Source organism: Syngnathoides biaculeatus, chromosome 14 (genome assembly GCF_019802595.1).
Source record: "Syngnathoides biaculeatus isolate LvHL_M chromosome 14, ASM1980259v1, whole genome shotgun sequence".
Lineage (NCBI taxonomy): Eukaryota > Metazoa > Chordata > Actinopteri > Syngnathiformes > Syngnathidae > Syngnathoides > Syngnathoides biaculeatus.
In genome coordinates, this window is record NC_084653.1 from 24,741,668 (window position 1) to 24,754,958 (window position 13,291).

At 44.0% G+C, this 13,291-nt stretch overlaps 1 protein-coding gene across 2 annotated transcripts in view; it reads right to left on the bottom strand.

The window, feature by feature from the left end:
* The window catches only part of col4a1 (collagen, type IV, alpha 1), a 35,726-nt gene that overhangs the window by 13,867 nt on the left and 8,568 nt on the right, over window positions 1-13,291 (bottom strand). For both annotated transcript variants that reach the window (XM_061840819.1, XM_061840820.1), the window contains exons 2-6: window positions 3,795-3,848; window positions 920-1,009; window positions 762-806; window positions 622-666; window positions 476-538 (exon numbers count right to left, since the gene is read on the bottom strand). In XM_061840819.1, the coding sequence (XP_061696803.1) occupies window positions 476-538; window positions 622-666; window positions 762-806; window positions 920-1,009; window positions 3,795-3,848 (297 nt within the window). The remainder of the gene's footprint in view (window positions 1-475; window positions 539-621; window positions 667-761; window positions 807-919; window positions 1,010-3,794; window positions 3,849-13,291) is intronic.

Consider the following 13,291-nt stretch of genomic DNA (forward strand, 5'->3'; position numbering starts at 1 on the left):
CAAACTTCTTTTGCATCGATCGCCAACATTTCGCTGTAACTCTGACATTGCGTCCCGCTCCGTCCAAAATCTTAATTCCGTGTACATGTCCTCGCGTGAAATAGTTGCGACCTTTATGTAGAACTCTCTTGGACAAGTCTGGCGCATTTGGCAAAAAACATACCGCAATATTATCTGGAATACGCGACAGAGAATCGACTTCAAACCTGTTCTGTTCAGTCGCCATTTTGGAAGCTTGTGGGACATGGCAACTGGAGCTCAGGGGGCGGAGCTTAAGATCGCCATCGGAAAGGTCTATGATGCGTTCAGTATTCAAACTGCGAGAAATACGATTTTATCTATCGTTTATTGATGCTTTCGTGAAATTTGTTCAATGAAATCGCCACTGTAGTATCATCTGGAAACACAAAGAGTCATCAGCGACTCATAAACGTAGACAAACTGTGCTAGTTAATCAATCGTGCGAGTATCTGACCTTGGTCCCATTGCATCCTGGGATACCCGGCGGACCAGGTGGGCCGTCGTTTCCGTTGATTCCCTTTGAAAAGATGGGCAAAATGAGTGCTCAATTTCCATTGAAACATAACATTTTTAAAAATGCAAGGATAGACTGCCACGTACAGGTATTCCTGGATTTCCTGGAAAACCTGGAATACCGGGAGGACCCTGCACGAGGAAAACATGAGTTGGCATTGACATTTTCCACTGCGTAGCAATATGTTATTAATTGATTTTTGGGGGTTTTTTCCCATGATGCTTACCCGGACTCCTTTAATTCCAGGAGCACCAAACTGGCCTGGATCTCCCTGAACAGATTAAAAAAAAAAAAAATGTAATTTAATTTTCACAACAACGACACCATCGCGTCGGAAATACGACTTGACGAGCGTTTTTGTCATCGGGGAGCAAAGGCGCCGACCTTGGGCCCGATTGGACCCGGCGGTCCCTCGTGGCCTTGCATTCCTGGAAATCCCATATTGCCTTGAAGACCGGCGAGTCCGCGCTCACCCTGGAAAAATGTTAATAATCGGACAATCAATCAGTGAAAGTATGGATTTTTCAACACAACGACAGGTCAAACAAAAACAAATGGTAAAAGTTGCTGAAAATGATGGAAAAAAAATTATGTAAAGCAAAGCAAATTTATTTGTATAGTGAATTTCATTCAATGTGCTTTACATGATTAAAGGCATTTGAAAACAAATAAAATAAATATTAAATAACTAAATAAAATATGTATATTTATATGATATCATATATTATATTTATATATTCGATTTTTATTTTGTTAATTTTATTATTTATCTTATTTATTATTATTTTATTGTTTAATTATTTACATTTATATATTTATTTACGGTATATTTATATATATTATCATTATAATATATTAATATAATATTGATATATTATATTAAATATAATGTAAACAAATAAATAAAACATTTAAAACGGCATCAAAACAATAAAAATGACAACCAAATATTAGAAAAAAAAGAATTAAAACCACATACAGTGCAAGTAATATGATCGAAAGGTGGATATATTCTAAAAAGCACGAGAAAAATGTACATAATATATCGAAAATATATCGGCTAATATGACAAATGATAAAAAAAATAAATAAAATGAAATGAAAGAAACCAGGAATTTAGACTGACAATCAGAACATATGGCAGTGAAAGAAAAAAAAAATCAATGGCTATATTTTGAGTGTCAGCTAAAAATTATTAAATAATAAATAATGATTGCTTGTATATTATTAATGCTTTAGACGCCGTTTTATTGATGAACTACAAGAACGCATCTTGCATGGGCGTTGAAACGTTTTGGGAGGGGGGAAAAAAAATTACTGTACTGGCCACCAAATTGTCCTGATGTATTTCCCCTGGCTGACGCTAGGGGGAAACCTTGGACAAAGATTCCATTTACGCTCGTCCCCGCGACATTGAAGAGGGGGAAGAAAAAAAAACTTGGCTGTAATGTACGTTGTGAAAACAAAATCCCATTTTGGAACAAAATCACCTCCCAGAACATTTCGCACCTGCTTTGAAACTGTCGCGTTAAGTGTGTGTCGCCCTGGGAGTCGTCATGGGAACTGTTAGCCACCGAAGGGACGCTGGGGGGGATTTAAGCAAAGGTCTTTGGCCTTTCAAGACCTTTCGGAATTGAGCCGTCACCTGTTGTCGTGACGATCAAGAATTTCAATGCACTCGTGTCAGAAAAAAAATAGATATTATATCATCTAGCCGTCCATTCTCTGATCCTCACGAGGGTCGCGGAAGTGCGATCATCACGTAGGAGGTGGGGTACACCCTGAACTGGTTGCCAGCCAATCGCAGGGCACATAGAAACAAACAACAGTCGCACTCACAATCACACCATGGGACAATTTAGAGCATTGTTGTTGCCCTTTCCCTCAGAGGGCCATTATGATTGCGAAACAATCAAATTTTTAATGGCCTCATTATGATGAATATTATTTCCACTAATGTGGAATCAGAAATCAAGGTAAACGGGTTTTTCGACTGTAGTTCATGCTTGGTAACACACAAACGCTTGCAATATCTCAAAGTTGTCGTGTATGACATGCCAGGTTGATATTTCAACATAAATCCTGGAAGTTGACACGCAGGATTTGCCCTTGCGGGCCACATCAAACCATGTGGCGGGCCAGATCCGGCCCCCGGGCCTTGAGTTTGACACCTGTGATTTAGCACGTCCAATTAATGTTTCATGTTTTTGGGATGTGGGTGGAAAACCGGAGTGCCCGGAGAAAACCCACTCAGCCACGGGGAGAACATGCAAACTCCACCTTGGCGGGGATGGGATTTGAACCTCGGTCCTCAGACTAAGCAGTTGTACACTGTTCCACTGTATTGAAAATAATACTTTCAACAGATAATATTTGCCGCTATTTTATAAGTTTTTATGCCACGTAACACCATGACGACTAACATTAAAATTCAGTCGCGTCTACATGCAAGCCACTGTAAAATTATCCATCCATTCATTTCCTTAGCCGCTTATCCTCACGAGGGCCACGCGGAGTGCTGGAGCCTATCCCAGGTGTCAACGGGCAGGCGGCGGGGTACACCCTGAACTGGTTGCCAGCCCTATCGCATGGCACATGGAGACAGACAACAGCTGCACTCACAATCACACCTATGGACAATTTGGAGTGTCCATTTAATGTTTTTGGGGATGTGGGAGGAAACCGGAGTGCCCACCTGGAGGAAACCCACGCAGACACAGGGGAGAACATGCAAACTCCACACGGGCGGGTCTGGGATTGAACCCCCGCGGACCTCAGAACTGTGAGGCCAACGCTTTACCTGCTGATCCACCGTGCCGCTGATGTAGATATGAAACAATAAAATGCATTCAAAAACAGAAAGAGTTCCTTCAAATGTGACGCAAATGTTGTGCGCCTAATGCGTGGAAAACACAATTGAACTCCACTTGGGTCGCGATTCTGTCACGTACCACCAGAGGGAGACCACGTACAACTTGTGGTGCTTAGTACCACACCTTGCGAATCACTGTTCTCTCAAAAACATGAAGTATCTGGGGCAACTTTTGAAATGGTCGTTTCATAAATAATAATAGTAATCCACTGGATTCAATATTGGCTATATTTTCTAATTACATTAAAAAATAGTTTGATGCATCAAAAAAATTGTCAAAATGACAAAATTGAATTATAAATATATAATATAATAAATAAATAAATAAAATTTAATAATAATTATTATTATTATCAATACATAAAAGGTGAGGGTCAGAGTTCTTACCTTGGTTCCTTTGACGCCAGTGCAGTCGCATTTTCCACACGATGTTCCACAGCCCTGCGGAACCACATCAGCAGAACGGTTAATATCGTGTCCCACTTGTCGAGGGCTCGCCGGATTTTCTCATTATGGCTTATTAAAAATGTCGTGAGAAAACTGGCGGCAACATCAGTGAAGATGTGGACTAATTGCAGCTGATGCAAAATCAAATTTAAATCATGGGGGGGGGGGTAAGCCTGATAAAAGAGCAGGTGGGTGTAAAAAGTAAGTCAAAGACCACCCCAGTTATGGTTGAAACATTCATGTGAATATAGTATGATTTATGATAACTCTCTTTCATTTCTACTTGACTCTGTCAGGCAGGACTTGGACACAGCTGTCCCCCCTTCCCATGTCCCCCAGCTTCCTCTCCTCGGGGGTCTCCAGAGTTTGAGGCCTGAGAACGAGCGTCTCAGCCAATCTACACTACCAATAAGTTAATTTTTTTTCCCCCTGCACCGTGCAGCTGTTCGTGCCGGGCCACCGGCCAAAACCCCGTCAGGAGGTTTGCGGCGCTGGTCTGGTCTGGACTGGACTGTCTTGAAGAGAAGACCAAAAAAAAAAAGGTCTCCCTCGTTCTCACAGCACTGACAAATAAACAGCTCGGCCATATCGACGTGAAACTGACATGCAGATTTATTTTTTAACCTTACTTCCTGTGCGGGACTGATCTTGACTTCCTGTCATCTTCAAGACAAGAGTCCAAAGTTTGGCCTGATTCGAAACGTAACCCCAATTCGAGGTTAGGCTTCAAACCAACTGAAATCCCTCATTTGAAACCCAAATATTTTTTCAATACCCAGTTTTGACTAACTTTGGTGAGGAACCCCAAATTTGAAACCTTACCACTTGTTTAAAACCTTCTTGAACACGAACCTAAATCCCAACACGTGAAAATCTCAAAACCCGGACTTGAATCCCTGATTATAATGCTTTAACCCTTCTTTAGAACCTTAACCCTGGTTTGAAACCGTACTTGGAACACGTGTGAAACCTCAGCTTTCAAACCCTAATGTCCATCCATTCGTCCATTTTCTGAGCTGCTTATCCTCACAAGGGTCACAACATTGCCTGAGCCAATCCCAGCTGTCATCAGGCAGGAGGCGGGGTACACCTTGAACCAGTTCCCAGCCAATCGCTGGGCACATCGAGACAAACTCACGATCACACCTCGGGGCAATTTAGAGCGTCCAATTAATGTTGCATGTTTTGGGGATGAGGGAGGAAACCAGAGTGCCCGGAGGAAACCCACGCATGCACTGGGAGAACATGCAAACTTCACACAGGCGGGTCCAGGATTGAACCCGGGACGTCAGAACTGTGAGGCCAACGCTTTCCAGCTGCGCCACCATGCCGCCAACCCAATTAAAACCCTAAACCTGATCTGAAACTGTATTCCAGGCTAAAATGCTAATCGAAACCAGAACCCTCGGTTTCAAACCCGACTTTGCCACCATCATGTTCAGCCCTTGACTTTGTTTGAAACTCCTTCCCAGGCTTGACCCCAGTCACTCACATTTGAAAAATGTCGGGGTGTGGTCAGTCATGCCCGCAGATATAAAGTTACAGGTGTGGTCCACCAGTCATGCCTGCAGATATAAAGTTGCAGGCGTGTGTTCTGTTTGTAATTATGAGTGTACCCCTTTAAGAGCGGAGGGGAGCGGTGTCAGGTAAACTCGGAAGTACGCGCGAGCCTCAGCGGACGAAAGTCGACCCGCCGCCCGGCGCGACAGTCCCGATGATAAGTGAAGCAATCTGCGGTCGGATCGCTGCACGAGCGTCAGGGGATTCCGACCCAGCCGGTCTCACGTCTAACGCGTGTGGTCCGCCGAGGTGCGTCATCACCCCGCCTAATTCGGAGCCTCTTAAACACCTTCCGCTCTCTCCCAAACACCTGCCAACCTTACAGATTAGTGTAGTTAAAATTTTTAAAAAGGTGCAGACAGGAAGTGAGCAAATACGCTGAAAATGAGCCACATGTGTTCTTCGTTATGAAAATAAAATCGTTGCTCACGGCATTTAATTGACTTCAAACCTTCAATGATGTCACTTAGTGTTAGTGAGACCTTTATTTGAACAAATACATTTTTAGAATAATAAAATATTCTGTACATAGTACTGTACATAATCTTCCTAGCATAAATCGGGAGGGGGGAAAGGTAACAATGTGTATAATTGTGAATATTTTCCATCTTTAAACCTCAATTCAGCTTTACAGATGCCACGTTTCCTTTGCTCTTGTGGCAAAGATACTAGTCCAACATGACTTGTCAGTATTGGGACTAGTAAAGTTCACCTGTTAGTTTGTTTGTAAACGAATGGAATAAGGGAGGCGTTTATTTGAGCTGAGGCCTTCATTTTTCCGCTTGGATGGCATCATCGGAGCAGAAAATCTGACAATCCCGAAACGTTTTGCTTCAAGTTGTGGTATGTTATGCGGTGTTTAGAATTTATTGGTGACCTTATTCAGCTGCACTAAAAGATAAAAATATTAGGGAAAAAAATCTCTCTGCAATTAACAGATTTCTGAATGAAAAAATATGACTGACAATATGAACCAATAGTGAATATTGATGTCGTTGTAAAGGTAAACGTTGATTATGGCCCGCGTGATTAATCGGTTGATCGATTTGATCGGCCATTTTCAAAGTAAGAAAAAATTGATAATTTTTTTTGTAATGAATATATTACAAACTAAAACAAACAAAAATATTTTTAAAAATCAGCAAAAATAAGCAAAAAAAATGATTTTTGCCAATTTTGTTTTCTTTTTGTTGTAAAAGTCAGATGCTCCACCTGTGATTTATTTCTGGACTGTTAAAAGTACCAAAAATAAGTTCTTTTATCAACTGTATTTTTTTTTCAAAATAAATTATCTATTAAATTAATCAGTTATCAGCTTTTATCCCGACGAGCATCAGAATTGGCATCGGCGTCAGAAAACCAATTTTGATCAGGCGCCAGTTTTGATACCTAATGAAGGGTCCGCTGAGTGTTTACAGTATATATTTCCATCCATCCGTTTTCTTCACCGCTTATGCTCACGAGGGTTGCAGGGAGTGCTGGAGCCTATCCCAGCTGTCAATGGGCAGGAGGCGGGGTACGCCCTGAACTGGTCTCTACCCAATCGCAGGGCACATTGAGAAAAACAGCCGCACTCACAATCACACCTACGGGCAATTTAGAGTGTCCAATAAATGTTGCATGTTTTTGGGATGTGGGAGGAAAACCCGGAGTGCCTGGAGAAAACTCACGCAGGCACGGGGAGAACATGCAAACTCCACATAGGGGGAGCCGGGATTGAACCCAGGTCCTCAGAACTCTGAGGCCAACACTTTACCAGCTGATCCACCTTGCCGCCCAATTGCATATTTTTAAAAAAATAATTAATCAATTAAATTAATTGGTTGTCATCTTTTATTCTGATTAAAATTGGCATCGGCGTCAGAAAACCCTTTTTGCTCAGGCACTAGTTTTAATACCTAATGAAGGGTCCGCTGAGTGCTTACAGTATTTATGTGTTTTTTAAATATCATCATATATGAAGGAGGTAGATGGAAATTATTTGCTTCTCTTGGTATAATGGAGTATTTTAAAATTGTGAGAAAAAAAAATATCACCGTTTTAACAAAGTCCAAGCTAGAACCAACACTTGTAAGACTTATCAGTAAAAACCTGCCCAATCCTCAAGACGACTCACTGAGTCTCCCACGTCTGAATAGATGAAAAATGTAATTCCTAAATATGGACCCCTCCAAACAGTGAAAAACCACAAAGGGTGTCTTGCGGTTTTCCCGCCGTTTGCGGACCGACGACGGGGCACATTCCCACCCGGATCCGAAATAGCAGCAAATGGCCGAATTGGCGCCGAGGTGTGCACGGGCGCGGTCACGTCCGCCCAAAAGAGGCTCAACGCAACTCTCGGAATATGAATGACAAGATCAGAAATACTGTTTGGACCAAAAAGACAATATTAATTTTTTAAAAATGAGGTGGAGAAAGCAGGTCTCAGCATTTGGTGGGTTGGGCGAGTGCCCCCCCCCCCCACCGACAAAAATTTTAGGAACCTGCTCCCCGATGGACACTCAAATGAGTCCATACGCACCATCCGTAGCATACTAGTGCCGTTCATTCCAACGCGATTACTTATTTCCGCACATTCCCAAAATTTTGTTATGACTCACACGTGACTGTTTACGACTATATTGCTGTGTATATTTTTGTGTGAATAAATGTTCTTTTCCCAAACAGCTGTACGTAAAACACGCTAAACCACGTAAATACAAAAATACCGAAAGAGAGGTTTCTTCCATGTCACAATGAAATGTGTAACTACCTGACAAAAAGCAGCTTATCCCTGCGTGTCCTTTTATTATTGTGTGCTTATCCTCACGAGGGTCACACGAGTGCTAGAGCCTTTCTCTGCTGTCGTTGGGCAGGAGGCGGGGTACACCCTAAACTGGTCGACAGCCAATCGCAGGGCACATCGAGACAAACAGCTGCACTCACAATCACACCTATGGGCAATTTAGAGTGTCCAATTAATGTAGGAAACCGGAGTACCCGGAAAAAACCCACGCAGGCATGGGGAGAACATGCAAACTCCAGGATTGAACCCAGGACCTCAGAACTGTGAGTGCAATCCTTTACAGCCTCACCAAAGTGCCACCTATATATCCATCCGTCCATTTTCTTAGCCGCTCATCCTCACGAGGGTCGCGATGAGCGCTGGTGCACATGTCAGCTGTCAACCGTCAGGAGGCAGGGTACACCCTGAACTGGTTTCCAGCCAATCGCAGGGCACATCGAGACAAAAAGCCACACTCACAATCACACCTACGGGCAATTTAGAGTGTCCGATTAACGTTGCATATTTTGGGGATGTGGGTGGAAACCGGAGTGCCTGGAGAAAACATGCAAACTCCACGCAGGGAGGGTCGAGATCGAACCCGGGACCTCAGAACTGTGAGAGCAATGCTTTCCAGCTGAGCCACCGTGGCACCGATATATGTATCCGTCAATTTTCTTAGCTGCGTATCCTCACAAGGGTCGCAGGGAGTGCTGGACCCTGTCCCAGCTGTCAACGGGCAGGAAGGAGGGTACACCCTAAACTGGTCACCAGCCAATCGCAGGGCACATCGAAACAAACGACAGTTAAACTCACAATCACACCTATGGACAATTTTGACTTTTTTTTTTTTTTTTCCTGACAGGACGAAATTGGGAAATTGTTGTCACGTGTAATAAACAGCCAGTACCCGCCAGAAATCCCCTGCAGAGCCTCCAATGTCGCAGTCGGCCTCTCTGACCGGTTCAATTCATTTTGGAACGATGCTCAATACAGAATTTCATTTTCTGCCGTATTTTCTTCACCGGGCGATTGCTTTAAGTCACAAAAATATGATATTTGAACAGGGGTGTGTCAACTTTTTCTTAATATCCTCTGTAGGACACAAATGCGTCTTTAGTCAGACGCATTCTTCCCGTGAACAAAAAAATAAAAGAAGGTCTACATTGGATTTTTGATCACAAGCTGCACAAAGTGCAATTTTTCGGATTTATTTATATTACTTTGTCATCGTTGGCAACGGCACGATGGCGTCATCCTGCCGCCAGATTCCTTCACATCAAACGCGAAGCCAAACTTTCATCGTCTTTGATTTTACAATCTTTTACGGGCATTTTTTCCGCCACCTCGCGCTGATCCGACAGAACTTCCGCGTTCTGCACTTTTTGCTCGTTTGGTTTGACGTAGCCGTCGATTCTGTCACACGCGCGCTCGAAAGGTTAGCAGCAAGGTCGAAGGAAATTAAACAAATATCAAAATATTTTGTAACCGTCACAGTTCTGAGGTCCCGGGTTCGATCCCGGCCCCGCCCGTGTGGAGTTTGCATGTTCCCCACGAGCCTGCGTGGGTTTCTTCCGGGCACTCCGATTTCCTCGCATCCCAAAAAACATGCAACATTAATTGGACATTCTAAATTGCCCCTCAGTGCGATTGGTTGTTTGGTTCTACGTGCCCTGTGATTGGCTGGCAACCACTTCAGGGTGTGTCCCGCCTCCTGCCCGTTGACAGCTGGGATAGGCTCCAGCACTCTCAGCGACCCTCGTGAGGATAGGCGTTGAAGAAAATGGATGGATGGAAAAAAAACATCCTTAATGATTTGCGATGTCATATCATTATCCAATCCGCTTATCCTCACAAGGGTTGTGGGAAAGCTGGAGCCTATTCCAGCTAGCTTCAAGCCTAAGTTGGACTACACCCTGAACCGGTCGCCAGTCAGTCGCAGGGTAGATTTCGACACCATCACTCAGCGGGAATCGATCCATCAGTGACTTTTCTGAAACGCAATCTGAAGTTTGAACGTATTTCTAAACATGTCTGAGAATTTGGCGTGCACGTTTTGTGTTTGTGTTTCTTTGATTGGACAATTTTGGTTGACTTCCCTGACTAATTTTGTCATCATACCATCTGTCAAAAACTGCAGTAAATAGTATACGTTACTGGCACATGGGAAGTATCGTTGTGTGCTTTTTGTGAGGTCCACTGAAATAATTGATGGGAGTCTTTAAAGACCCCCCCCCCCCCCCCCCGACACCCCCACCCCCAACCGCGTCCACTTCGCAATCAGTCCCAAATCCACTCCAGATGCGACGCTGCAACGGCGACTACCCGCCGTTCTCGTTTACGGCCCGGCCGTGCGTTCTGGCGCTCTCGTTATTGTTTGTTTGCCACGGCGGCGTTGTCGCGTCACGGCTTCCGGATGGAGTCGGCCCGGTTTACGTTACCGCATTCGTGTCCAGGGGGAAGCAAAACCTCCTTTTTTTTTTTTTTTTTTTTTTTTTTTTGGGGGGGGGGGGGGGGGCGCTGGTGTTGGCATTCTTGACCTTCCGTGGATCTGACAGTTCGGGATGAGGCTGGAATTTTATGTCCAACTGCCATACTTGGAAAACCAAAGTCCTGCTGCAAATCACTCTGTAAACAGCAGGAATGTGTGCGTGTGCGTGCGTGGAGGTGATTCGGAATGCTGTGATGTAAAACAGAAATGACGTCATGGAATGATGAAATATCGACTTAGTTGTAGCTGTATTCTTAAGTGTAAAGGGCCTCACCATCACTAGCTTGTTTTTTTATTATTGTAATTTGGGGGGGGGTGCAGCAGTCCTTATTACATTGTAATAGATAATAGAAATCAATTGGAAACTGAGCAAAGATATGTCACGTCATTATCCAAGCAGTCTATCCTCACAAGGGTTTCAGGAAGGCTGGAGGCTATCCCAGCTATCTTCGGGGGAAAGGCGGACTACACCCTGAACTGGTCCCCAGCCAATCACAGGGCACACGGAGACAGACAACAGTCGCACTCTCAGTCACACCTAGGGGCAATTTAGAGCGTCCAATTAATGTTGCATGTTTGGATATCGACACCATCACTGCCCACACCAAACGCGTGTACCACTACACCATCAGTGACTCTTGAGCAAAGATATATAAATAAAACCCCCCCCCCAAAAAAAAACAAAACCTCAATGTCTTTTTTTTTTGTTAGAAATGACGTTACAGTCGCGTTGTTGGAATGTAAAAAAAAAAAAAAAAAAAGTAAAATGTAAAAAGGAATGACATTACTTGTTACGTCACAGCATTGAAAATCTTAGTTTGTAATAATTGCAATGTGAAGATAATCAAAACTAATGTAATTCACAACAACAACAAAACTGTGTTGTTGTGGTCCTCCTGTACTTAGAAACCGAATTTCTGCACTATGACTGCTCACATATTTACATGTGTTCATTTTTTGTTTTTTTTCCCTAATGAGTCTGGGGGTTTCCAAACACAATCCAAATACAGTTTCTTCCTGTTTCGGATCAAAACATAAGTTTCGCGTCTACTTGGACATACCGTCATTTCTGGCCTATAAACCGCAATTTTTTTTCACACGCTTTCAACCCTGTGGTTTCTGCGGTGATGCGGCTAATTTATGCATTTTTTTTTTCTAACGGCCGCAAGGGGGCGCTCGAGCGGAAAGGGTGACACCGGTGGAATACATGTGCCGAGGAAGTGACTTTTACCGGTCCGGCCCTGTAAGTGCTGCGCTAGCATGTAACTGCCGTGTCTCACTGAGTTTTTTTTTACCGGTATGTTTATTTTTAACCTGCCCTGTTAGCACTAGCGTTAGCATTAAACTCTTGAACTCTTTGTGTACCGTCTTTCTTTGTAAATCTCGTGTTTCATTGTGGGCACTTGCGGCTTTTACACAGCTGCAACGTATGTTTGTACCAAATGGTATTTCCTTTACAAATGTACAGGGAGAGGATTACAACCAGGTGCGCGCTGTAGGCAGGGAATTACGGTATTTCCTGAGCTATAGAGCTAAAACCGCTCGATTTTTAAGAGAAAGGTTTACGACCGGGCTTGGATCTCAGCAGGTCTGGTCTGTGTGCACGGGGCTAGTGGACCATTATCTATTGATGAGGATCTGCACACAGGTATTTACAGGTGTTCAAAAAATCTAATATTTTTGCACGGTAGTCCATTTTCTACTGTAAGTGTATGTTCTCCGTTGAGTGTACAGAATCTCCGTAACCTTGACGCTTGATTGCAAATGACAGGCGTGCACAGTAACACATCAACAAGCCAGCTGAATCCCATTTTACGGAACCGGAGAGCATCGAAACCAAAACAGACCCAATTTGCCGAGACCCGCTTGACGTACAGAGGCCTTCATCCAAACCGCTACGAGCGATCGGGACCGCCGGTAACTGAACGCAGATGGAAGCGCGCGGAGATGTTGTCGCACGCAGAGGCCCGAGTAAAGCAAAACAAAAAATGAAAGGAAGAAAAAATAAAACCGGGTCGAAACACGCATGAGCGGGACGTCAACGTGTGAGAAAGGCAAATGGATGCCAGACGTTGCGAAATCCTCTCCCGTCGAATCGCAGTAAGCGCAAGGACAGAGGGAATCGTGTGGGAAAAAGTAAACAAATTTGCCGTTGAAGCAACAATATCTCATCATGTTGATGATACGCTGCCTCAGCATCTCTTTCGTTGCCATGGGGACCTTCGTAACATCTACAATGATATTATTAATGATCAGTGGACAAGCCAGGATGACTTTCATGTTGCGTTGCTAAAAGAGCTGGTAAAGCGTTGGCCTCGCAGTTCTGAGGTACCGGGTTCGATCCCGGACCCTCCCTGTGTGGAGTTTGCATGTTCTCGCCGTGCCTGCGTGGCTTTTCTCCAGGTGGCCACTCCGGTTTCCTCCCACATCCCAATAACATGCACCATTGATTAGACACTCTAAATTGCACCAAGGTGTGATTGCGAGTGCGTCTGTTTATCTCTGTGTGCCCTGCGATTGGCTGGCAACCAGTTCAGGGTGTACCCCCCCTCCTGCCCGTTGACAGCTGGGATAGGCTCCAGCAGTCCCCGCGACCCTTGTGAGGATAAGCGGTGAAGAAAA